We start from the raw sequence: 26,642 nt of genomic DNA, 5'->3' as shown, positions 1-26,642 counted from the left end.
CCTGTTCCAGAGGCCTCATCACTGCCTGCCCCCAGCACGGCACACACCTAGAAGCCGCAGCCACCGGGCTCCCCGTCCACCCGGCAAACAGCCGGAGTCACAGGGCTCAGTCCTCTGTCCAAAGGCATCCACTCCCCTATGAAAGAAATCCCAGGGAGGGACACTGAGACCCAAGAGACCAACTCCTTCTCCTGGGTTACTGAGAAGTGGTCAGTTTTCAATACCTCTCCATGGGTTCACATAAAATCAACTCTGCCTCACTCTTCAGAGCAACCTTTCAAGACTTCACCTCAAAAGGAAGTCAGCCCCCAGACTCCCTCAGATCTTCTCTTTTCCAGCCCAGACCCCAGCCTCCCCGTGAGGACTCCCCATCTTTGGGTGGGAGTCCTTTCCTTGTCTGCAGCCCTGGGATGGACCTGTGAGCAGTCCTGCTCCCATGACGGTTACCAACAGTAGAAGCTGTTGAGTCCTGGGGAAGCATCAGCCCTGACCGCTTCCTGAAAGCCTGGCTCTCTTCTCACCACCAGCAGCTCTGCAAAGTGAAGCTCAAACATAAGACATTAAACAGAACACAGCCAACCCTTAAGCTGCTCACTTCCCATAGCAGCTGTCTCTCTGCTGCCACAGACGTCTGGGAGGTCTGGGGATGCAGGGGACACTTTGGGACACAGGGAAACAATGCCCCCAACAGTGCACTCAGAAAAAAAGTTTTTAATTAAAAAAAAAAAAGTGGCAACAAACCTAGAAAACGAAACTCTCATTCAGCATTCCTACTAGAGGCAATGGGAGCCAGTCTGGACAACAGAGGACCCACCAGCAGAGCTTCTGCTATTGCATCAGATACTAGACTGACTCTCCCATCTTCACAGCAATCACATGGATGAATCCCACAGAGGCTGGTGAGCAAAACCAGCAAAACTCTGAGCTGGGGGACAGAGTGGGGATTCAAACCCAGGGCCATCTGATTTCAATCCTGTGCTCCATCTACCAAACGGTGGTGGATTGAACAGGCCGCCAACCAAGCCCTCCACGGTCCAGCAAAGCAGCGGCTGCCCCAGACCCCACTGTGGATTACACTTAGCGGTGAATCATGGTGGTGGCCCCTGCTTTGTTAAGTATCACCATGGCTACCTGAGCAGCAAGTTCACTTTGGAGTGATTCAGAATCCCACGAGACAGAGGGAAGACAGACGCTGTGCCCCCACCCCCACGCTGTGCTGAGGGTGCAGGAATGTTTGGAACTTCCAGACTGGAAAGAAACCCTTCCCCCTCTTGGGAGAACTCTTCTGGCGGAGAGAATGAGTCTGACGTGTGAGCGAGTTGATGCCCCAGGGAGGCGAGAGCAACGGCAGCAGGAAGGTTGCAACGCCCACTGGGAGGAGAGGAGAAGTCACCCAGGACGGCAAAAGGGAACAGTGTGAGGCCCGAGCCCCCCAGCTTGGCTGGGTGGAACTCGGGAGCCAGAAACAGCAGCTTCCTCTGCTCCCAGGTGGGTGTGACCCGCAGGCCGCCAGCAGTCCAGGGCCCAGTCAGCATTTAATTCGGCCTATTACTCATACCCTTCAGTTCCTGTCTTTGGTAAGGCGCCGTCCCAAACTGGGCTGAACATCTACCAAAAGACAAACTGGCCTCTGAGAAAGAGCTTACAGGGGTGCTGAGTAGGGAGGACGGCTGATAGAACTATTTAAGTGACATCTTTGAAACATAGGATTTTCAGCTTCCAAGCTGGGCTAGTGGCAGAACTTCTTGTCTCTCCTTCCATCCCTTGCCAGGAAAAGGGACTTCTGTACTTTTATTTAGAAGCTAAATTGTTAACAGTGAGATTTTTAAATACAGTGTCCCCTGTCATTCTTTTAAGTGAGATGGAGATGTGGGCTCAGCAGGCTGCACTGTGTTCCAGAAAATCAGAGGAGTGGCTTGGAGCCAGTCAGCGGGGCCGGCAGCTGCAGGCAGAGGGCGGCTGAGCACACAGCACTTAACAGTGGACCTCTCGGCTTCTCTGCTTTGGGCTGGGCTACAGTTTGTGGACCATTCCACAAACTACACTTTTGAGGACACTGATCTAGACCGTTCGCCTTTCTCCTCAGTCCCATTTCATAGACAGGAACTGCCTCTGAACTGCAGAGCTGGAAACCTCAAAAAAATCCAAAATCCCAGGAAACAGTAATAAAAAGCTCAACCCCCAGTGTACATCGGACATAAAAGGGAGCAAAGAGAGGAAAAGAACAGCATCAACCCCACCCAGCCGGCACTGGGCGCTTTGGTCATACTGATCAGGGGACATGAATCCACCCGGCACACCCGTGGGGTGTCACAGCCCGCCCGCCCCCGGGGGGTCCCCTGACCTTGGGCCGCTCTTCCTTCCTCAGAGCCACAGCTTCCAGTTTGGCTTCATACTCGGCTTGTACGTGGTCCCTCTTCTTCAGCACACTCTGCGGGCGGGAGAAACGGAAGCGTGAGCACAGCCATTGCTTCTGCACCCATACCTGCCCAAGCCTCCGCCACGTGCTCCTAGGACAGTCTGGCCATGGCTGACACAGGCTCTGGTTCCTAGGATGGTCTGGTCGTGGCTGACATCGGCTCCGGAGAGAGCCGGGGGCGGAGGGAGAGGAGAACCGTGCTCAGAGGTGGAGCTTTCCAGCGCAGTAACTCAGCCTGATGCTCAAAGTCACAGAATCCCAGGGAAGGGTGGGTGGGGGGAGCGGTGCCCACTCCACAGGTATGCGGATGAGGGGACCCTCAGCGCCCCGGTGCATAGAGACCTCAGCTGTGCTGGGACAAGGAGCCTGGCAGGTGCCAAGGTGGGACGTTGTCTGAACTGTTACTGGAAAAGTCTAAGTCATGAGAGTTCTTGTCTCTTTAATTCATCAAGTTGACCCCTGATGGACTGAGCTGCTCATTGATCCACTATTAGCCACGTATCTGTCCTCCACTCTGGGCCGGGTACTTGAAGAGCAAAGATACACAGCTCGGACCTGAGGGTTCCGGCCACGGGAGACGTGTGGACACAGCATGAGGCTGCCTGTGCTCAAAGAGCCACGGACGAGCCCAGAAGCCCTGCGACCACGTGGGGAGACTGCCAGACCCAGCGCTGCACGGCCGCAGGGGCCAGCTGGGGCAGGACTAGGGGGAGGTAAGCCAAGCGCCCAGGATGCAAGCTGTAAGACACTCAGTCCTGGGTCCGTGCAAGTACAAGGCTGGCCCCTGAGTGTGAGTCCCTAAACTTATGCCCTGGGCGCCTCCCTCTGTCTCTGCCGCTCAGATCCCAGCAGGTAGAACAGAAAAGCTGATGGTCAACCTTATAGAAAAGCACGTTTAATCCAAGGGTTTCTTTTTCTTCTTTTAATAGAACCACAAGTGGCAAACCAAGAGTAATAAGAACTTTCTTTGCTACTGACTCAGAAGACGCAAAGTGCTCTGAATTTCTAATCTCACGTTCTCCAGCAGAGCATGGAGTCTGGTGGCAGGGGGCCGCTCCTCAGCCACCGCAGTGGACACCTTCAGTCCGTATGTAAAACGTGCTGAAATGTGATGAGTGACTGAGTCATTGACGACGCTCTGGAGACAACCTTCTCATGGAAGGCGTCAACATGGGGAACCTCAACTCTCCCTTAAGTATTTACTTGGAGAAGTGTTTCACCACAAGAAGAACATGAGATGAAACCTGAAACAGCTTCGCTTTTCATTGTTTTCCTCTCAGCTTTCTCGTAGGTGCTCTGAGGTCTCTTCCCCACACTCCTCAGCCTCTGGGCCTAGAACCTTCTGCTGTGATGGAGAGGTTCCACGACCTGCATGGACCGGCACAGGGGCCGCTAGGCCCACATGCCGACTGAGCTCTTGAAATGTGGCTGAGGAACTGGATTTAAATCTTTAATTTTCCCTAATTTGAGTTTAAACTGAAATAGCCACCGATGGCAAGCGGCTGTCTTACTGGACGGAACAAATCTATAAAGTTAACACAAAAGAACAAAAAAGCCAGGGCTCCTTTCTAGATTTCACAGAGCCGAAAGCGTTCAAAACCTACTGGTCTGGTGTCAGCAGTAGCTGCTCTCCGTGGGGACGCAAATGTGGCTCCCTGGGGGGCCGGGAGGACAGGGATGGGGGGGTGTTGTTGAGGAATCTGGTTCTGCCTTGTACGCTCTTCGCAGGAGGCCTCACGTGGTTTGGGGGAAAGCGCGTGTATCCAGGCTGGGAACAGGACTCCACAATGAGCTGTCCCAATGACACACCCCTGTCAGTGTGGCAAGAAACTCCCAGCCAAAGCTAGAAATGCTCTTAAAATGCCTTCAAAACACAGTAAGCACAGTGTGGGACGCTTCCTCTCCTCAGTTCTGCTGAGAGCATCTCAAGTCTCTCTGATGAGGTTGCCCAGGCCCTCAGGCAGGGAGGGATGGTGACAGGAGTCCTGTCAACTCCACTCAGCTCAGCCTCTCCCTCCCCTCAAGGCAGACGAGGGGGCCGAAGACTCAGCCACACTCCCTCCCTTCCTCAGGCCTGCGTGGGCCGAGGAGAGGTAAGGGCCCTGTCTCCTCCTCCAGGTTGCAAGCCTGGAGCAACCGGAACACAGCCTTCTCCTGAAGCCTGAAGAGGGGATCTGGGCGAGCACCCCTACCTCACTGGACTGCAGAAAAAACTCACAACAACCACAAAATCTCACCACAACCCTGCGGATGTGAAAGGGTGCTATCCCCGCTCTACAGGCAAGAACACTGAGGCACCAGGAAGCAACCTGGCTGAGGCCACACCCCTGGCTAAGAGCACAGAGGTGACTCACTCGGGCTTTGCAGCTGAATTCCAGAGCGGGTGGTTCCCCAGCCTGACTGTCAGCCAGCCAGGGCAACCTGTTCTGAATTACGATAAACTGCTGAAGACTACCGTCCTTGCTGGGAGCACCTTCGCACACCACGGGCAGTGGTCTGAAGGGACTGGCCTCCCTCCCGAAACAGCACAGGATCTGCCGATGGACCTGGCCACACTGGCCTCTGGTTGACGGGGCCTCAGCCTTCAGTGGAGTGAAAGGGCCTTCAAGGTGCTGGGTCGGCATCTGCAGAGAAGTTCCTCCAGCACCGAGTGATGGGCAGAAGACCTTTACCCTCTGAGCTTCTCACAGAGATCGACAGAGCTCTCGGATGCTAGTGGATACGGGGATACATGCGTCCCACCCTGTGGCCTTCTGTCCCTGGTCTGTACGGCCATTCCCACCCCATTTCTGTCTTGCTTTAACATTTCTTCATTTACCCAAGTGCTGGAGATACAGCAGAGAGCCAAACACACAGAACCCTTGCCTTCGTGGAGCTGACATTCCAGGGAGGAGGCAGATAATACACAGATAAAATATAATCAACATAAGACCCTGGAAGGTAATGCTAGGTGTTCAGGAGGAAAAACGAAAACAGGAAAGAAAGATGTGGAGCACTGAGGGTTTGGAAGATGGCGAATTGCACACTGGGTGGCCAGGGAGGACCGCAATGAAAGGAGACTTTTAATTAGAGACATTGAGTAAAGTTCTCTCAATGCCATATATATTTTTAATGTTGAGCATTTCATCATGATTTCGAAATGGTCCCAGTAACCTGGAACATCACTACTTCTTTTTTCAAATGCAGAGGGGGAAAAAATAACTCCTTTCTTTAATAAATAAACTGCAAAGAAAAATAAATAGAGGGGGAGGGATTCTTAAAATACTTAAGAACTATATCAAGCAAGTATGAATTTTATTTATATCTCACTTTGGAAAAAGCCTAAAAACAGTGTCTGAGACAACTGGGCAAACTGAACACTAACTGGATATTTGAGGAAATATTAAGGAAAAAAAATATCTATTTAGGTGTGACACTACGAACAAAGCTAGTGGAGGTGATGGAATTCCAGTTGAGCTATTTCAAATCCTGAAAGACGATGCTGTGAAAGTGCTGCACTCAACATGCCAGCAAATTTGGAAAACTCAGCAGTGGCCACAGGACTGGAAAAGGTCGGTTTTCATTCCAATCCCAAAGAAAGGCAATGCCAAAGAATGCTCAAACTACCGCACAATTACACTCATCTCACACACTAGTAAAGTAATGCTTAAAATTCTCCAAGCCAGGCTTCAGCAATATGTGAACCGTGAACTTCCAGATGTTCAAGCTGGTTTTAGAAAAGGCAGAGGAACCAGAGATCAAATTGCCAACATCTGCTGGATCATAGAAAAAGCAAGAGTTCCAGAAAAACATCTACTTCAGCTTTATTGACTATGCCAAAGCCTTTGACTGTGTGGATCACAATAAACTGTGGAAAATTCTGAAAGAGATGGGCATACCAGACCACGTGACCTGCCTCTTGAGAAACCTGTATACAGGTCAGGAAGCAACAGTTAGAACTGGACATGGAACAACAGACTGGTTCCAAATAGCGAAAGGAGTATGTCAAGGCTGTATACTATCACCCTGCTTATTTAACTTAAATGCAGAGTAAATAATAAGAAATGCTGGGCTGGAAGAAGCACAAGCTGGAATCAAGATTGCCAGGAGAAATATCAATAACCTCAGATATGCAGATGACATCACCCTTATGGCAGAAAGTGAAGAAGAACTAAAGAGCCTCTTGATGAAAGTGAAAGAGGAGAGTGAAAAAGTTGGCTTAAAGCTCAACATTCAGAAAACTAAGATCATGGCATCTGGTCCCATCACTTCATGGCAAATAGATGGGGAAACAGTGGAAACAGCAGCTGACTTTATTTTGGGGGGCTCCAAAATCACTGCAGATGGTGATTGCAGCCATGATATTAAAAGACGCTTACTACTTGGAAGGAAAGTTATGACCAACCTACACAGCATATTAAAAAACAAAGACATTACTTTGTCCACAAAGGTCCATCTAGTCAAGGCTATGGTTTTTCCAGTAGTCATGTATGGATGTGAGAGTTGGACTATAATGAAAGCCAAGTGCTGAAGAATTGATGCTTTTGAACTCTGGTGTTGGAGAAGGCTCTTGAAGTCCCTTGGACTTCAAGGAGATCCAACCAGTCTATCCTAAAGGAGATTCGTCCTGGGTGTTCATTGGAAGGACTGATGTTGAAGCTGAAACACCAATACTTTGGCCACCTCATGCGAAAAGCTGACTCATTTGAAAAGATCCGGATGCTGGGAAAGATTGAGGATAGGAGGAGAAGGGGATGACAGAGGATGGGATGGTTGGATGGCATCACCGACTCAATAGACATGAGTTTGGGTAGACTCCAGGAGCTGGTGATGGATAGGGAGGCCTAGCGTGCTGCAGTTCATGGGGTCGCAAAGAGTTGGACACGACTGAACTGAATAATGTGGTTATTCTTCTTTTTCTTTTTCTTCCTTAAAAGAATGTTTGGGGACTTCCCTGGTGGTCCAGTGGTTAAGACTTCACCTTCCAAAGCAGGGTGTATGGTTTCCATCCCTGGTTGGGGAGCTGAGATCCCACATGCTACATGGTCAAAAAACCCCAAAACATAAAACAGAAGTGATATTGTAACAAATTCAATAAAGACTTTTAAAAATGATCCACATTAAAAAAATTTTTAAAAGAATGTTTGTATTTTGAGATATGTATTTTTGTATGAAATGATGTAATGCCTGGGATTTGCTTTAAAATAAGCAGGGGGTGGGGGCTGGGAGCAGGTGGGAGGAGAGCTAGAATAAGATGGAACGTGAGTGGGCGAGTGTTGGAGCAGGCTAATGGGTACATGGAAGTACACTTCCACTTAACTTTTAGATATGTTTGAACTTTTTTATAATAAAAAAAATTAAGCAATGGAAACATAATACCTGTCATCCAAAATGTTCACAGAGCAAACTAGTAACAGCCATTAAACAAAAGCATCTGGAAATTAGATCACAGATACTAGGTAGGCCAACAAGTTTGTTCAGGTTTTTCCATACCATATTACAGAAAACCCAAATTTACGGAAAACCCGAATGAACTTCTTTGGCTGACCCAGTACATTCTGTGGTTTGGCTCTTGAAATCTACATCTCCAAAAAAATCTGAATTTTTTCCAAAGTGCCACGGTGGTCAGGATCAACTGAAAAGCCCGACACCCAGGAAACAGGAACGCCTCCCCTTAAGGAGGCTGTGGGTTCACAGACGTGGGGGCGGAAGAAAATGCAGTCCAAAGACAGCCCCAGTGCAAATGGTCAGCAGCTATCTCAAAGGCTCCTGGGGTCCGCAAAGTTTGTAAGCGTCAAATCCCTTTGTAAGAGGTGAAATGGGATTGAGAGAGTAAATGGGAGCCGTAGGAACAGCTCAGCCACAGGGAGAGAATTACAGTACAGTGTGGCCTATGGTTTGGTATGCCGAGGGCTGACAGCCCAAAAGACCCAGGGGGGATTTGGGTATAATGGTGAGTGTTCTGTAACAAAGAAGCTCAAATGAGAGTAAAATTCAAACACACAAAACCAAACCAAGTCCAGACTCACAAAAAAACAGTTCACTGGTTGTCAGAGGGAAGAAGGGTTATTAGGAGGGTTATGAAATGGCTAAAGGGGATCCAGAGGTACAAAATTCCAGGTATAAAATAAACAAGTCATGAGGGTGTCCTGTGTGGCATGGAGAACACGGTTAATAACACTGCACTAACTTTGTTAGGTGACAGAAGGTAACTAAACTTATTTTGGTGATCATTTTACAATGTATGCAAATGTGGAATCATTAGGGTGCACACATGAAACTAATACGTCAAATACACTTCAATTTTGAACATTTATAATAATTAAAAAACATCTGACACGCAACATAGCCTTGTGGGCTGTATCTGGGTGCCCGTCTATGAGAGCATTTCCCTGGAGGCAAGAAAATTAGTCTGAACTTGATTCTGGTGACACAATGTGTGATTAAATGACCAAACTTAGGTCTCCCTTTCCAACATCTCTTTTTTACACATTTGTTCTTTGATGACAGACAACCTGTGAGCTAAATTTTCTAGGACAATGTTGCTAATAGGAGAACCACACACTGTGCCTTCATTTTAAACAACATCTGTTACAAGAAATTTGAAAAATAAAGAAAAATGCAGAGGAAGGGGGAAAGCATCAACCGTCTCATCTTTCAGGCACGGCCTGGAACATGTTTTGTCTTCACTTCCAGGCTTTTCTCTTGAACGACTCTGATGCTTCCCCATTTCTCTGTTTTCTCTTCCTGTTTTTCAGATATTGGATTTCTGAAATATTAGATATCTGATCTGGCCTGGTCTTCTCATTTTTATATATTTTTTCTCTCCAATCCTCCATCTGTCTTTCTGTTTCATTTTATAGTCATTTCCTTAACCTGTTCTTCTAACTCTCCCGTTTGTGTGGTTTTTTTTTTTTTTCTTTTCATTTCCATCTTGATCGTCATTCCATGAGCTCTTCGCTTATTCTCTGGAATTTTAAAAATGCTTGTTTTATGGCTGTGACGTCTCTTCTCTTTCTGAAGATATTAATGAATTTTTTTTTCCTGGAAAAGTTCTTCTCCCTCAGTGATGGTTTATGTTTTTCCTTCTTTGTATTTACTTGTATTCACATTAGAACCTTCCCTTAAATATTTGGTGAGCCTTTTCTGCACACTCGCCCAAGAGGGAAACACTAAAAACTGGCTGAAAGTTCTCTGGTGTTGAGGGCTTCCTGAAAGCTCTCTACAGGGACTCTGGTGGGTCCTTTCATTGAGGACTCCCCCCTCCCACTAAATATCAGTTTATTCTAGTCTCTTCTCCCAGCCTGTTTAGATTTTTTCTAAAAGGCCCTCCAACTCTTTCAGGAAAAGGCATAAGGCTCAGAGCCAAGCAGAGGAAGACAACTAAGAGTTTCAACATTTAGTAACCCTTGGCTCTTGATTTTAGGATGTCAGGCCACACCCTCAACTGTGCCTGCCATCTCTTGGAGCAGAGACCCTCTATGGGGACTTCCCCAACGGCTCGATGGGTAAAAAATCCACCTACAGTGCAGAGGATACAGGAGACGTGGGTTCGATCCCTGGGTTGGGAAGATCCCCTGGAGGAGGAAAATGGCTACACACTCCAGTACTCTTGCCTGGAGAATCCCATGGACAGAGGAGCCTGGCGGGCTACAGTCCATGGGGTCGCAAAGAGTCGGACACGACTGAGCGGCCGAGCAGGTGCAGCAGCAGGGAATACATCTCCAGTTCTGCCCGAGTGAGGAAGGGACAGCGGCCCCGGTGCCTGGAAGGAGGACAGAATCGGAAGCTCCAGCTGCTTCTCAAACAGACTTCTGATCAACCCCTCTCCTCAGCTCCATCTTTCCCTCCGTCCCAGGTACCCAGTGCTGTCAATTCTTAACCTTTCTGAAGGAGTCCTCAGTGCAAGCCAGGTGGCTTCTCAGTTTTCCCCACAGCCAGCTTAAGGAGCTTTGAGTCACCTGAGTCTATCACCTCTCAATTCGCTTTTGGTTCCTAATTGTACTGCTGCTGTTTCCCTTCCTGCTGCTCTTTCCACCCCCTCCTCCGACCGGGACTTAAGCCTTAAAAAAAAAAAAAAAAATCATTCTGATTTTATGAAAAGAGGAAGTTTCAATATGTATCCAATTCAGCCCTAACTGGGAATCTCAGAGTTTTGATTTTTATATTTTCTAATTTTAAAAATATTTGAGGTCATTATGTACATTGCTACATCCCTAATTCTTCACATTTTCAAGAAATCAGGCCGTCAGTCTATAGTCACTGTTGTTTAGGAAGGAGGACTTTTTTCCCCTCAAATCAGCCTTCTAGAAAATCTTTCTTAGGTTTTGAAAGGCTGCCTAAGCAGGCAACCTAAAAGCAGAGACTAGTCACTTGACTCATTAGCTCCACCTTGTGGTCTCTGGGGGGAGAAGGCGCGAAGGCCAAAGAAATCATCAGACTGGATCTGGACTTCATCATAGTATGAGAAGTTTAAGTCAGACAGAGAAAGATAAATATCATATGATACCACTCACAGGTAGAATCCAATTTTTAAAAAGTGCTACACATGAACTTACAAAACAGAAATAGACATATATATCAAAAATGAACATGGTTAACAAAAGAAAAATGTGGTGGGGGAGGGATAGATCAGGAGATTGGAATTAACGTGCACACACTACCATATATAAAATAGATAACCAAGAAGGACCTACTGTATAGCACAGGGAATATACTCAGTATTCTGTAATAACTCATATGGGGAAAGGTCTGAAACAGGATGAATATATGTATAACTGAATCACTCTGTTGTACAACTGAAAAAAAAACACAGCATTGCAAAATCAACTATACTCCAAAAAAATTATTTTAAAGAAAAATTAAAAATAAAGTCAAGAAATCATACGGCAATGAAATAATCAGAATTTTTAAAACAGGCTGTCTTCTAACCCAAACTTCATAGCTACATCTTACACCTCGAATCACGATCAGCAGTGACTTCCACATTATTAAGTCTGATGGTCACTGTTTATCATACTCTTTCTAACAGTTGTTTCTCTCGGCTTCACTAAGGTCCTCCTCTACTCCTCCTCCTATTACACTGACCATTCCTTCTCAGGCTCCTTTCTCCTACTTGTCCATCCCCCTAATTAGGTGCTAGACCGCTAAATACTGGAAGATACAGGAAGAGTTCTGGACTGTTTGCCTCAGTCTCATCTCCCCAGATGATCGCCCCAACTCTCATAGATTTAAATGCCATCTATAAACAAATGACTCCCAAATTTCTACTCCTTCTGAACTCACAAGCAGCTGCCATGACAGCTCTACTTTAATGTCTAATAGGCACTTTTTTTTCAACTTAGTATGGCCAAAACAACTTGATTCCCAACTGTTCTCCTCCAAACTTCCCCAGCTCACTAAAGAGGACCACTATCAACACAGTTGCTGAAGCCCAAAACCTAGGAGTCATCCTCAATTCCCTCATTTCTCACTTTCCATTAACATAGCAGCAAGTCGAGTTGGTCCTTCACACAAAATATATCCCAAGTTTGCTCATTTCTCCAAGCCCTACCACTTAGTTATCTGCTACTAGGCTCCCTGCAACAGTTTCCTAATGGTCTCCGGACCTTTATCTCTCTCTCTCCCTCTCCCTGACCCTTTCTCTCCACAATCCATTCTTCATTATCATAGCACTAGCTGTCTTCTTAAAGTACAAACCGTATCCTGTCATTTCCCTGCATGACCAAATGGCTTCTCTTTTATCCCTAAGAACAAAATCCAGGCTTACCAGCTGTGACCTTTAAGATGCTACCGTATATCTCGTCATATCTCATCCTTTACTTATTTGACCTCCCCACCTCCCACCCACTCCCTTGCTCAACTGGCTCCACTTGCATTGGCCTTTACCTTATCACTCTCTCCTCTGACTCTCATCTCACTAGTCATCACCAGTACCTCTGAGATAGGCATGCTCTTTGACTTGTAAATAAACCTACTACAAGTTATTAAAAATAACAAGATACATGTCGCACAATAGTTATATATCTGTAAACATTCTAAACACACCACACTGTCAGCTTCAATTAAATATTTGCTGACTACCTTCCATGAATAAGGCACTGTGAGATATGAAGTATAGGGTCCTTCCCTAACTTTATTAAATAAAGCTTCTCCAACTCCTGGCCTGGTCATAATGACACCAGTGCTCAAAAAGCATTGCTAGAACTTTGCTAGACTCTAATGTGTTCTCTCTCCCAGCCCATCACTATCATAATCATATTTTATATACAGGCTGGGTATAGAATGTGAGCCCAAATGAGGGCTCACCTGCAGGTGTCTATAGCGTGTTTGAGTCCTGAGCCTGAGCGTAACTTTGGTACCCTTCTCTCTCAAGCACTGCTCACTCCAATGTGTGTTCTTGGAAACACACATCTTCAACCACCAATCCAGTACAAGCTGTCTTCATTGTCCACTGAACATTATTCATCAGTTCCACAAGGCCTCATAGTGCCTTTTTTCTGTGCTTTTTCCCTGCCTCTGAAGGGAACAGAATGCACCGTGCCACAGCTACACTTAAAGACAATGTGAGTCTCAGCCTTGAAAAGCAGGAACTGATCCAGTTTCTCTCGCCAACAGTAAAGACACAAATATAAGGTGGCTGCTCATTAGACCTGGAACAGAGAAAAGATCTACCCATGAGCCTCTGCTTCTTCATCTATAAAAATGAGCAAGTTAGCCAAGATGAACCTTGCCCACCATCATAGGAGTCCCCGACAGCTACACTCTCCAACCAGTCTAAGTGCAGGCTGGGGTAGTTTCTAACGCGGACATTAAAGCATTTGATCCTGTACCTGAATCTTATCACTCCTGTCCTAAAATTTTACAATGATATGCTTTGGGTTGGTTTTTGGTCCAGTCCTTTAGCTGGGTAATCAACCTGTCCTTTTAATCTAAAGACTTATACCCTTTGGTTCAGGGAAACTTTCTTGTATTGCCTCTTTCATAATTTCCTTTTCTCAGTTTTCTCTGTTCTTTCAATCAAGAACTCTTATCAATCAGATGCTGAACCTTTGAGATTAATCCTCTACATTTTTTATCATTCTTTCACATTTTCAGTATTTTTGCATATTTGTTCTACTTTCCAACTACATTTTTAATTTGTTTTACAATACTTTCCAAGATTTCCTCAGCCTCATTTTCCAACTGTGCTCTTCAATTTTATTTTAGCAATCACACTTTAACTTCAAAGAGCTCTAATTATTATTCAATTGTTCTTTTCCCACAACATACTGTTCTTAATCAAATGTTATATCTCAAACTCTCAGAGAACTCTAGCTAGCTCCCCCTCTAAGATTCTAGTAAGAATCTCTTCCAAGCTTTCTTTTTTTTTTTTTTTTCCATTTAATTCACATACTTGTATTCACCATGTGTTCTTTTTACATGTTCAAGAAAGAGGTCAGTCCACATGTCTGATCCTGCCCATCTAGGAAGAAGGAAACCTAAGTGAAGTGAAGTGAAGGTCGCTCAGTCGTGTCCGACTCTTTGCGACTCTGTGGACTATACAGTCCATGGAATTCTCCAGGCCAGAATACTGGAGTGGGCAGCTGTTCCCTTCTCTGGGAGATCTTTCCAACCCAGGGATCGAACCCAGGTCTATCACATTTCAGGCAGATTCTTTACCAGCTGAGCCACCAGGGAAGCCCGATACCACATGCAAATAGGCAATAACCAATCCGTTTTTGGTTACTGACAATAAAGAAAGTACCTAGATGCACAAGGAGGGAGCCAGCTTACCTTCATGGAGTCAGAGTATAAAATGTATTCCCTGAGCACAGGTAGAAAGTCTTCTGTCATGTCGTCGGTCAGCTCCTCCAAGGCCGTAGAGCAGTTGCCGATGCAGGCAGACACACCCTCCAGGGGCTCCGCTAGCTCCCCCTCTAGCGCGCTCCACGTGGAGTACACGGGCCCGTATTCCCGCAGCTCCACAAGGTACTCTAAAGGGGGAAGGGAAGCCAGCTGAGGTCTGGATGGGCAGCAATCACTGGTACTCCTGACTCAATAACTACTGCAGCAAAGAGCTCTCTGAGCTTGCTTGCCTTTTAAACACAGCACTGATTGCAATAGAATATTTTTTACAATCTCTGTAAGCTGATGTTACAGCTAACATCATAACATCAATCAACTCCACTCCATAATGGGAATGTCATGCCTCTGGATAATGGGAGCCACCATGCCTTCGGGGGGAAAGTACTGGGAGTGACATCCACTAAATATCTTCAAAAAAACCTACTCACCTACCCCTACAGTGAAGCAATATTTTGATAGGCCATGGAAGCAGAGTTTCATATAGGTTTAGGGGGATGTTTTCAAAAGGAAAAAAAAAAAAAAGGAAAATCAGTCATGGTGGAAAAACAATGAAATTTTAGGAAATACTTGATATAAGAAAACGTGGTCTTATGTAGGCAGACTCGCTTTCTCACTCAGGGGTCACCCCAACACCTTGGGCCCATCAGAATTTACCCCATATGATCTTTAGATGTGGGTGGTACCTAAAGCCATCTCTAAACCTGCAGGCCTACATGAGACCAGCAGCAGGTACAGGAGAATTAAAACACAGAGAACAGGGCAATATGTTGCCTTATTTCTCTTCACAAAGAAAATCTGGCCATCAATTGTCACCAGGATTCTTGCCATTATGATAAAACACTGCTGCCGTTTTTTAGTAACCAATGTACTGCAGCTACCAGGAAATCCTTTCCTACATTTCACGTCACATGCCAGCATGATCACTAATACTGTTCAGGTGTGTCTGGCCTACACGTGTATAAGACAAAAGGCCCCCACATTCTGGGAAACAGAAAAGCAAGTGGCCAAGAGAGGGGTGGGGATGAAGCAGTGGCAGCAACCAGGAAGGTTAAAGAAAGGCCTCGTAACTCCTCCGGTCAGGAAGAGTGGGCTTGAAACGAAGCCAAGGCGTGGCAGGTGAGTCAATTTCAAGTCTGAAACCTCCTTAAGATCAGAACTTTGGCAAACATGGGCTGTCCTTTTGAACCACCTTTCTGCTAGAAAAGATACTTAAGTTTAATTTTTAAATGATCGTCCCTATGGATGAGAGAGAAGATGGCATCCAACCATCTCATCCTCTAGCAATGGAAGAAGGAAAGTTGAGAGAGAGATAAAATTAGGAAAGCCTAACGGCTCAAGAGTGGCTTTTTGCTGTGGTGAAATCAAACAGGATGAAATGCAGGGCCAGGGATGGAGTACAAAATTACCCTCTGGTTCTAACTACCTCCCTTGCTCCTTGTATATATGTGTGTGTGTTGGTTTTATGAGCATAGTGTGGCCTGGTTCTGCCACTCCAGCATTTCAGCAGTTTGATTCTGCCTGGCACACATGAGTGCCATTTCTGCAAACGTGGTCCACGGGCCTGATCCAGACCTTGACAGAGAGCTCACCTATTTCTTCCTTGATGATCCGCTGGGCTATTCGATCGATGGTTCCCAGCTTGAGCGCAAATGTGTCTAAGTACTCGCCGATGGCTGCGAATTCGAGAGGCCGACTTCTCAGCTTGTAGCCGCCAGCGACATGCTTGACCGACTCGCCCACCCGAGTCAGCAATGCCATCCCTTGCTTCTTGTGGGCATTCAGGTCCTAAGGATAACACACGAACAAGACAGAACTCAAAGGGCTCACCCACTCACACAGCCAGGATTCAGTAAACCCATTCCTTTAGGAAATGGAGGACTCGGGAAATAAGGGACTGGGGACTCCTTGGTGGACTAGTGGTTAGAAGTCCACCTGGTGATGCAGGAGAGGTGGGGGGTTCAGTCTCGTTGGGGAACTAAGCTCCTGAATGCTGCAGTACAACGAAGATGCGACACAGCCAAATAAAGAAATATTTTTTTTTAATTATTAAAAAATAAAAAGAAAAGTAGCTGAGTTAGGTAAGGAACTAACCACACACACAGACACACACACGTCTCCTCGCCTTTGTCATTGTGGCCACCACGCTCACACCCCTGCACCTGTACGCCAGGTCTCCTTCTCCAGGGCTGGACTCCTACCTTTCCAATAAGGAACACTGACCCCGCACACTTTCCTTTAATCACGACTATTTAAATACAACTTTTTAAAAGAGTCCCTTTCTCCTGTACAAAATATCCTAAATTGTCTTTAGGAGCAAAATTCAAGAGCTGAGATTCATTCATTTATATCCAACCGAAGCCCCGTAAGGGAAGTGGAGGGTGGGAGGCAGGAGGCGGTGACAGGAAAGGCCTTGCGACAAAACCCAGTGAGTGCTCTGTGATGTTAGAAATCAGGACAGTGTTTATTCAAGGGAGGAGGAGGGTGGGAGTGACTGGGAGGAGGGGCTTCCAGGGTGCTGGAGATTTTCTATCTTGATACAGGTAGCGATCACAAAGGTATGTTCATTTTCTGATCATTTATTGAGCTATGATTGGCATACTTTTCTGTACGTAAGTTCTCCTTTAATAACAAAACTGAAGACATTTGAAACATCAGTTCATCTTGCTTGGCCCACAAATAAAAAACACGCATACCAAAAAAAAAAAAAAAACCTTCCTATTTATTTTTCACACAAATTACTAGTGACCAAGCTTTCTCCTGCTTTGTCCTTTTATTCAATAAAAATGATGAAACTTGAGGGCTTGCCTGGATGAAGAACCTGTATTCTGGTTGAAACGGTGTGTTGTACTTCTGGAGAACAGGGGAGACTTTACTTTGGGTTTACTCTGGAAGAACTGCGCCGGAGGAGCAGTTCACCAGGAAATATTTATTTTTTAAAAAGAACACAAGTTTGAACTGTGGAGGGAGGGCTTCCAGGGAAAAGAGAAGATGAATAAGAATGTCATCCAGGAGGCTGAGTGCCAACTGATGTTTGGGAAAACCAACCAACCAACCAACCATGACACTGGCGGACTTTGGCATGTGGTCCTCGCTGTCTGGAGAATGGCATTCCCTCTAAGGTCTTTATGTCAGGTGATGCTGTTTGTAAATATTTCTCAATTTGGGATTTTGAAAAAGAAAACTGGAAAGTACCTGGATCTCAATATCCTTGCCAATGTGGGATGAATTACCTACGGCCTGAACATGAGACTAGGAGGCATGAGAATAAACGGATGCCTGGTGGAAGAGAGCTGGCACGAGAGCCTGAACATGAGCTCTCACGTCTGCAGACAGTCAGAGTTGAGCACCTCAGGTTTTGGACCAGTTCTGCCAAGAGGGAAGTCCAGAGAATAGTCAGGGGATGGCCACCTTGAGTCTGCTGCATCCCGTAGGTTTTGGGCTGTCATATTTTTGTTGTCATTTGTTTCTAGGAATTTTTTTTTTATTTCCCTTTTTATTTCTTTAGTAACCTTTTCATTATTTAAAAATGTATTGTTTAATCTCTATGTGTTTGTGTTTTTTACAGCTTTTTTTCCCTGTAATTGATATCTAGTCTCAAAGTATTGTGGCCAGAAAAGATGCCTGATAGGATTTCAATGATGCCTGAAAATGATTTCAATTTTCTTAAATTTACTGGGGGAGGGATGGTCAACTTGAGTCTGACTATGTAGAATCCAGCACCTGTGTTCATCCTAACTGTTTCCCTGGAAAGTGCCTGGAAAATGCCCACCTACTAGGAACTTGGCTGCAGGTAAGTAATGCTATATTCATTGGAAGGACTGATGCTGAAGCTGAAACTCCAATACTTTGGCCACCTGATGCAAAGAGCTGACTCATTTGAAAAGACCCTGATGCTGGAAAGATTGAGGGCATGAGGAGAAGGGGACCACAGAGGATGAGATGGTTGGATGGCATCACCGACTCAATGGACATGGGTTTGGGTGGACTCCGGGAATTGGTGATGGACAGGGAGGCCTGGCATGCTGCGGTTCATGGGGTCGCAAACAGTCGGACACGACTGAGCGACTGAACTGAAGTAATGCTAAACTCCTCTTGGTCAGGTGGTCCGATACCCAGGAAAACTGTGGCCTCAGGAGCCACAAAGACCCAGTGATGCCAGCTGAACTCATATGCACACCCTGACTTCAGCCTCCTCACCCGTGAAATGAGACTCTGAGCCAACCTTCATGACGTTCCTGTGAAAAACGTCCTTACCAAACACTCAATGAACATTCTTGCCCTTTCATGCCCATTGTTGATCAGAATGGCCTCGCCCAGTAATACTGCTGGTAAGTGTTCAGGAAAACATCTCTGCTTTTGGCAAGTGAAAATAGTCTAACTTCCTCAGCTGCTGCAGGGGGAGAGTTCTCCTGAATTCTAACACGGAAACCATGCCAGAGCAGATGAGCACCAAGAAAAAACATGAAAGACACAAACCCAGAGCAATTCTATGTCATCCACTAACTACAGGTGTGCCTCGGAGAGATCAGCACAGCTTTTAAGGGAGAGTAGAAAGAATGCTAATTTGGGAGAGGACTATGAAAGAGTCTGCCTTACCTTGGCAGTAAGGAAAACATTAAAGTGTTCATTGAAGGAGAGTACAGGGTGATCTGTAATTCTTTTCAGGAATTTATCCAAAGCTTTTCTTCTGGTCTCCACAAACTCTTCTGAAAATCGATCCACGACACCTTTCACCACAAACTTCTCAGGAAGCGGCTACAATGACATGAAGAAAAATATTCAGAGTAATTGATAGGAAGGTGCAAACAAAAACTAGGCTAACAAATAAGTCCTGGGACCCATCCGTCAAGAACAGTCTTTCTTAAATCAGTTAGATCTTTATGTAGTCATCAGTATAAATAAGACTGAAAAAAATGCCAATGGGGTAAAATTACAACTACACTGTCAATTTCATAATAATAATAAAAAATGAAACAGTAGAGCATGGTCTCTGGAATACCAAAAATAGTCGGGTAACATCTATCAGTAAATCCAGTTGTTATCTATACGTCCCTTGATGCACAGGTGACAAAGTGGGAAAGTTAGGGCGAGATAAGAAAGACAGGAAAGGAGCCAGACACAGCCATATTATTTAAATATCTTAAGATTCTACTTCCAGTTAAAGGAATAAAAGAATTTGGTAAATGAAAAAATAAGCATATTAGGGAAACCCCTGTGTCTATAAAATACCCTCTTTTCCAAAGCCCTTTTTTAAAATTTAGGTTTATGTTTAAAAGTTCTTAATAATATAACTTACTTTACTCCTTACTCGAATTTCTTCATTGTCTTTACTTTGAGCCAATATTGTGGGCAATTTAATACTACCTGACCGCCAAGGGATCTTTGAGTTTAACTTATTTCCGTAGCAGCTTCATTAAAAGGTCTTCCTCATCACTGCCACCACAGGGAAAGAGAGTATCCACTAATGCACAATGTGGAAGTGTTTTGATTATGAAATATTAAAAGAACATTTACATTTTAAAAAGGTTAAGTGACCCAGTAGACATCCGTCCAAAGAAAACATACAAATAGCCAAAATGCACATGAAAAGATGCTTGACATTATTAGTCATTAGGGAAATACAAACCAAAGTCACAGTGAGATCACATTTCACACCCATTAGGATGACCATAATAGAGACGGAGAAAGACAGGAAAGGAAAAGAAACAAGTGCTGATGAGGAGACCAAAAAACTGGAACAAGCATTTAAGTCTGCAACCTCCTTAAATTCTGTAATATGTCTATAAGGAAATTTTTTTAAAGTTATAAACCCTTAAGCGCATGAGTGCGTGCACACACATACAAAAATGTTGAAATAAGATACATGAACAAGAACTTAGCCCCCCAAAGTAGAATCCTAAGCACTTAAGAGTGGGGAAAGCCAGGAAGCAACCCAGATTTTATAACACAAGACATCTGAAATATTTAGGAACCGGCAATCCCAGCACTCCTGGAAAAGCAGCACTTGGGTAGAAGAGAATTCAACAGCCTCAACCTGAAGAGCTTTGGAAAGACCATATGTTTTTGATCTCAGGAGTCAAGACTCCACTGGGTACCAGCTTTGCCTCCGCGCCTCAGCTTGCTACAGAGAACATCCCCATGCTCAGAGCTAACTGTTCCATCTGCGCCCATCAGCTCACTGCCTTGCACCTGCCGTCAGCAGTTACTTACTCCTCCTCTGCTGTGCGTCTTCAACAGCCCATCTAGCTCTATTCCGAGTCTACAAAAACATGGTTGGTTCTCTTGCTACTGACCATGAAAAAAAAAAACTCTCTCTTAACCTTATATCTTCTCCACTCTCCTTCCTGTCTCATTCAACCTTTTTGAAAAGAATCATTTACCTTTACTTTCACTCTTTCCCCTTGATTTCTCCGCCCCTAAAGAGTTGGTGATGGACAGGGAGGCCTGGCGTGCTGTGATTCATGGGGTCACAAAAAGTCAGACACGACTGAGCGACTGAACTGAACTGAACCGAACCTTTCTTTACCCCAAAACGAAGCCATCTGTGATACTGCCTTCAAGGCTGCATTTCTCTGCCCCATCCCTGCCTAATGCAGAAACCACTATTCTCAAGATTATCAAAACTTTCTAATTACCAAATCCAGTGATATTTTTATCTCAAGAGTCCTGCTGAGCATACTCTCATCTGCTTATGCTGAAGAATAATTAGGGAAAAGGTCTAATGAGCAAATAAGTAGTCAGGTGTGCCTCATTTCACATAACAGACAACTTTCTGAAAATAGTTATCCATTCTTCAGATTTAGTACCTTGAACGTGGTTTAATGAACCAAAGAAGCTTGCTAGTTCAAGGAACCTGGGAGTGAATACTTCTGCAAACAGAATTTCCCTCTGTAATAAGCAATCTTATCGTCAAATGTCTGTGGCTTCATAAACACGTTTCTTCCCATTTCAAGCTTCCTTAAAAGAATACACCTACTCTCTTCCTCAGCCTTATAATTACCTCTGGGTTGTTTAAGCATAGGAATCTGAAGGGAAAGTCACTCAGTTGTGTCCTACTCTTTGTGACCCCATGAACTATAAAGGCCATGGAATTCTCTAGGCCCGAATACTGGAGTGGGTAGCCTATCCCTTCTCCAGCGGATCTTCTGGACCCAGGAATTGAACCCAGGTCTCCTGCATTGCAGGCGGATTCTTTACCAACTGAGCTATCAGGGAAGCCCATACATGAATCTGGACTGCTGGTCAAGTCGAGGGCGACTATACCCCGTAAATGAAATAATACAAGTGAAGAGCTCAACACTGCTCCCAGCACATGGTAGATGTCAAATGAATGCCAACTATCTGTATTAACTTGTAAATTCTGAGGACAGAAAGTAAAAAAGAAAGTGGACTAAACAGCAGAACTTCCATGTATGTTTAAGCCAAAGTATTTTTTAAAAAAATATCACCTGGGATAACATTTCAAATCCACTAGGACGGCCATAAAAGGCAGGAAAGAAAGGAAAACCACAAGTGTTGGCACATACACAGAGAAATGGAAATTCTCACACATTGCTGGCAGGAATGTAAAATGGCATAGTTCGGCGGTTTCTCAGAAACTTAGACTTAGAATTACCATATGATCGAGCAATTCTACTCCGTGGTATATAGCCAAAATCACCAAAAGCAAGTTTTCACACAAAAACTTGTATAGCAAATGTTCAAGCAGCATTATTCATAATATTTGGGTTGGGGAAAAAGAAGGGATTGGAAGTGATCACTTAATGGGTATGGGACTTCTTTCTGGGGTGATGAAAATATTTTGAAATTAGATAGTAATGGTGATTGCAAAACACTGTGAATATAATAAAAGCCACTGAACTATATACTTTGGTGAATTTTATGTTATGTGAGTTTTATCTTAATTTTTAAAAAAAATTGAAGGATGGAACCAGATGTCAGAGAGGAGAGGAGATGTAATGCCACTGGCTCTGAAGGTGGAGGAATGGGCCTGAGTCAAGCAATGCAGGCAGCCTCCAGAAGATGGAAAAGGGAAGAACAAACTCCCCCCTAGAAACTTCAGAAGAGATACCAGCCCCATATATATTAATATACCAACTATTCAATTCCTGGGTCCAGAAGATCCGCTGGAGAAGGAATAGGCTACCCACTCCAGTATTCTTGATATTAGTCCATGGAGACTGATTTTGCACTCTTGACTTCCAAAACTATTAGATTAAAAAAATGTTGTTTAAGTCACTTTTTTGGGGAAAAAAAAATCACCTCGTGTGGGGATGAGGGCGTGGGTAGGGACAGAGATGAAACAAGACTGGTCATGAGTTGATACGTGCTAAAACTAGGTGATGAGTACATGAGGGGTCACTGCACTGAATCGACTTTGACATTTTCCATAGTGAAGTTTTTAAAACACTGTATATGCATATATATGTTGGAGCTTTCAAAAATCCTATTTGCAAAATGCTACAATAATCTATTAAATATATCAAGGTCTAATCTTAAAACATTTACATTTTAGAGCACTAAAGACTCTGGTAAAGCACTTTCATATATACCATACTTCATGTTAGTTTATAAGAAAGCATTTTATAATCTATGAAACACAAGTATGGTAGATTGTTGCAGAAAAGCTACTGTTTCTGGATAGGAAATCTGGACGAAGATTTCAACTGCTCAGTCTTTATGTGTCCAAAGTCCTCTTGTCATTTTTTTAATTGCTTCTTCTATGCAATTTGACAAATATTTACTGCATAGCCACTACGTGACAGAAAACTATTTTTCCTATTCATATCAAACTAACAGAAAATATTGCTCCTAACATAAAATAAGTAACAAACAAATAAAAGAGCATCAAGATTAAAAGGAAATCTTAACCATCTGAAACAACATAGATGGACTTGGAGGGTATTATACTAAGTGAAATAAGTCATACAGAGAAAGACAAACACTGTATGATGTCACTTATAACCCCGTGGTCACGTACGGGTGTGAGAGCTGGACCGTAAAGAAGGCTGAGTGCTGAAGAACTGATGCCTTCGAACTGTGGCGCTGGAAGACTCCTGAGACTCCCCTGCACTGTCAACCTTAAGGAAAATCAACCCTGAATACTTGTTGGAAGGACTGATGCTGAAGCTGAAACTCCAATATTTCGGTCATCTGATGCGAACAGCTGACCCACTGGAAAAGTCCCTGATGCTGGGAACGACTGAGGGCAGAAGACGACAGCATCAGAGGATGAGATGGCTGGATCACTGATGCAATGGACATGAACTTGGGCAAACTTCAAGAGACAGTGAGGGGAAAAAAAAAAAAGAGAGAGAGAGAGACAGTGAGGGAGAGAGAGGCCTGGCATGCTGCAGTCCCTGGGGTCATAAAGAGTCAAGACTGGGCAACGAACATCATCCCCACTTATACGCGGAATCTAAAAGATACAACAAACTAGTGACTGTAACCAAAACAGAAACAGACTCACAGATACAGAGAGCAAGCTAGCAGTTACCAACGGGAAGAGGGGAGAGGCAGTTACAGAAGTAGGAGAATAAGAGGTACAAACTATTAGGTGTAAAATAAGCTACAAGAATATACTGTACAACACTGGAAATATAGCCAATATTCCATGGTAACTATAAGTGGAGCATAACCTTTAAAAACTGTGAATCGGTACACTGTACACCTGTCATTTATATAATATTGTACCTCAACTATACTTCAGTAAAATTTAAAAAAAATTTCTTCCTATAAAGAACAGTCATTGATTTAATTCAAGGTTCAACCAGTGAATTCACTGCTTATTACGTGCCTGATAAGCTAAAAGCACATATATTGAACAGTACAAAAAAAGGAACCAACTAGAGAGTGAAGTTAGACATTTTACTGATTATTTCATATTAAGAAAAACAAACATTGCATTACAAATTTCTCCTTATTAATTCGTATGAGTTTACCGCTATCCAAAACATAAATGGGTCCATAATACACACAAATGCAGCCTTCTAGAAAAGCTCCCATCATAAAAATTGAAGCAAGCATTAAATTTCCAAGTGAAATTAAAAACTAAAGATTTTAATAAATGTATTTGCTTCATTTCCAAAATCTGTGTCCATCAAGTTATGAAATCTCTGCTGTGTAATGAGTTGTGCCCTAGTTAATGAAGCAGTGGTAAAGCCAACTTCTAAGACAAAATGTAAATTAAAAAGCAAAAGCCACATCACAGTGAAGACTCCGGCGGCTCCCACTGTCAGATTACAAAGAAAAACAAGGTGACCTGCCACTACGAGATGACAAACATGCGCACCCAGCACAGCTCTAGCTTTAGGATGCCACTTGAAAAACACCTGATTCTTTCTGCTTTTCACATTCCAGACAAGCAAAGCAATATAAAGAGAGAAAATTTTTTTTTGCAGCACCAGAGAATATAATGGTACTGTTAATAGGACAGAATTTTTTAAAGACACAAAGCAGAAGAGAACGGGTTGAGAGAAAAACCCATCACTGTTAACCATCCTGTGATACTATTCAGGCAAAGCAACAGTTGACTTAGGAAATAAGGGGTTGAGTCTCCCTGGTAGAGCCCCAGAAGATACCAAGTTCAGAGCCACCGGGGCTGCAAATAGGGCAAGCAGCAGGGCAGCCAACGGGAAGAAGCGAATGAAAGCAGCTGGGGGCCTCCCCAGCGCCGCGGTCTGGCTGGCTGTGTATCTACCACTTCACGTGGCTCCAGAGAAACCCTCCAAAGACTGGGGACTCTATCTCCGCGCTCCTAACATAAGCAGCTGGCTCTGAAAGCTCAGGGATTCTCACAAGATTTTAACCACAGCCGACCACATTGGCAAAAAAAAAAAAAAAAAAAAAAAAAAACACCACACCAAAAAATCCATTTCTCCACCACCATTCCCAATTTTCCAGCTGATTCACTAAAGGTCTAAAATTCACTTGAAAAATAAAGCATGTGCAAATAGCCAGAAAAACTCGGAAAACAAAGAATACTGTGGGTAGAGATAGGGACCTGTCCCACCAGATGCTGATACATTCTGTAAACTTATAATAGTTTAATAGTGTAGCAGGGATACCACACTAAAGAGCTCGATGAACCAGAAGGTTCAGAAACAGCCCAAGACCATACAAATCTAATGCATGACAGAGTCTGATACACGAGCTATGACATAGGTGACTGACTACTCCTAAGTGGTTGTGGGACAAGTCACCATCTGAAAAAAATAAGATCTTCCCACCTCCCGTCAAAATACACTCGAGCTTTAAGCACTAAACATGAGGACATAAAAGTAATAGAAGAAAATATATAACCTTTTTTTTTAAAAAAAAGAAAAAAAACATCCTAGGTTAGAAACAAGCTTCAAAGCCAGAAACTGTATGGGAAAAATTACCTTGGCTGGGAGGGAATGGATATTATCTAATACAGAGTCAAGTTGAAGACAAAAAGGTAACTAAGAAAAAATAGATATTCTCAACTGGGTTAATGTCCTTTGCAGATATACAGAGTATTCACAAAACAATGAGGAAAAACATTTAAAAATTAAGAGGCAATTCGTAAAAGAAACGCCAGCCTCCAGTAAAGTCACAGGAAGATATCCAGCTTCACTCACTGGATAATGAAAACTAACTGTACAAAAACAAACTCAAAATAGGTTAAAGACCTAAATATAAGAGCTAAAATTATAAAAATTTTAGAGAGCAACATAGATGTAAATCTCTATGGCCTGGGATAAGGCAATGGTTTCTTAGCTAAAACATCAAAAGCACACACAAACAAAGTAAAATAGGTAAACCAGACTTCATTAAAAATTTAAAACTTTGTACTTCACAGGATACCATCAAGAAAATAAAGAGACAAGTCATTAAATGGGAGAAAACTTTTGCAAATCATATATCTGAGAAGGGACTAGTATCCAGATTATAGAAAGAACCATTTTAATGCAATAATAGAAAGACAACTTGGTGCTAGAGAGGACTCTTGAGAGTCACTTGGACTGCAAGAAGCAAACCAGTCAATCCGGAAGGAAATCAACCCTGAATATTCACTGGGAGCACTCATGCTGAAGCTCCAAAACTCTGGCCTCTTGATGCAAAGAGACAACTCACTGGGAAAAGACTGGGGAATGTTGGAAACTGGGAAATGCTGGGAAAGACTGAGGTAGAAGAAGAAGGGAGCGAACAAGGATGAGACGGTTGGATGTTAGCTGTCAGGGAAATGCAAATCAAAAGCAGAGAGAGATACCAAACCATCCCCACTAGGGTGGCCGTTATAAAAAAGAAAGGTTATACAGGGTTGATGCAGATGTGGAGGAAATAAAACCCTCACACACTGCTGGCATGAACGTAAAATGATGCAGCCACTTCGGAAAACAGTCTGGCAGTTCCTCAAAACGTTAAATACACAGTT

General features: G+C 44.0%; 1 protein-coding gene across 1 annotated transcript in view; it reads right to left on the bottom strand.

Moving 5' to 3' along the window:
- SNX30 (sorting nexin family member 30) overlaps positions 1-26,642 on the bottom strand; it is a 103,275-nt gene that overhangs the window by 15,048 nt on the left and 61,585 nt on the right. The window contains exons 4-7 of the mRNA XM_065946478.1: positions 18,842-19,000; positions 15,835-16,030; positions 14,174-14,373; positions 2,345-2,431 (exon numbers count right to left, since the gene is read on the bottom strand). Of these exons, the coding sequence (XP_065802550.1) occupies positions 2,345-2,431; positions 14,174-14,373; positions 15,835-16,030; positions 18,842-19,000 (642 nt within the window). The remainder of the gene's footprint in view (positions 1-2,344; positions 2,432-14,173; positions 14,374-15,834; positions 16,031-18,841; positions 19,001-26,642) is intronic.

The sequence above is a fragment of the Muntiacus reevesi genome, chromosome 10 (genome assembly GCF_963930625.1).
Source record: "Muntiacus reevesi chromosome 10, mMunRee1.1, whole genome shotgun sequence".
NCBI lineage: Eukaryota > Metazoa > Chordata > Mammalia > Artiodactyla > Cervidae > Muntiacus > Muntiacus reevesi.
The sequence above is the reverse complement of the archived record's forward strand: the minus strand, read 5'-3'. Positions and strand labels throughout refer to the sequence as shown.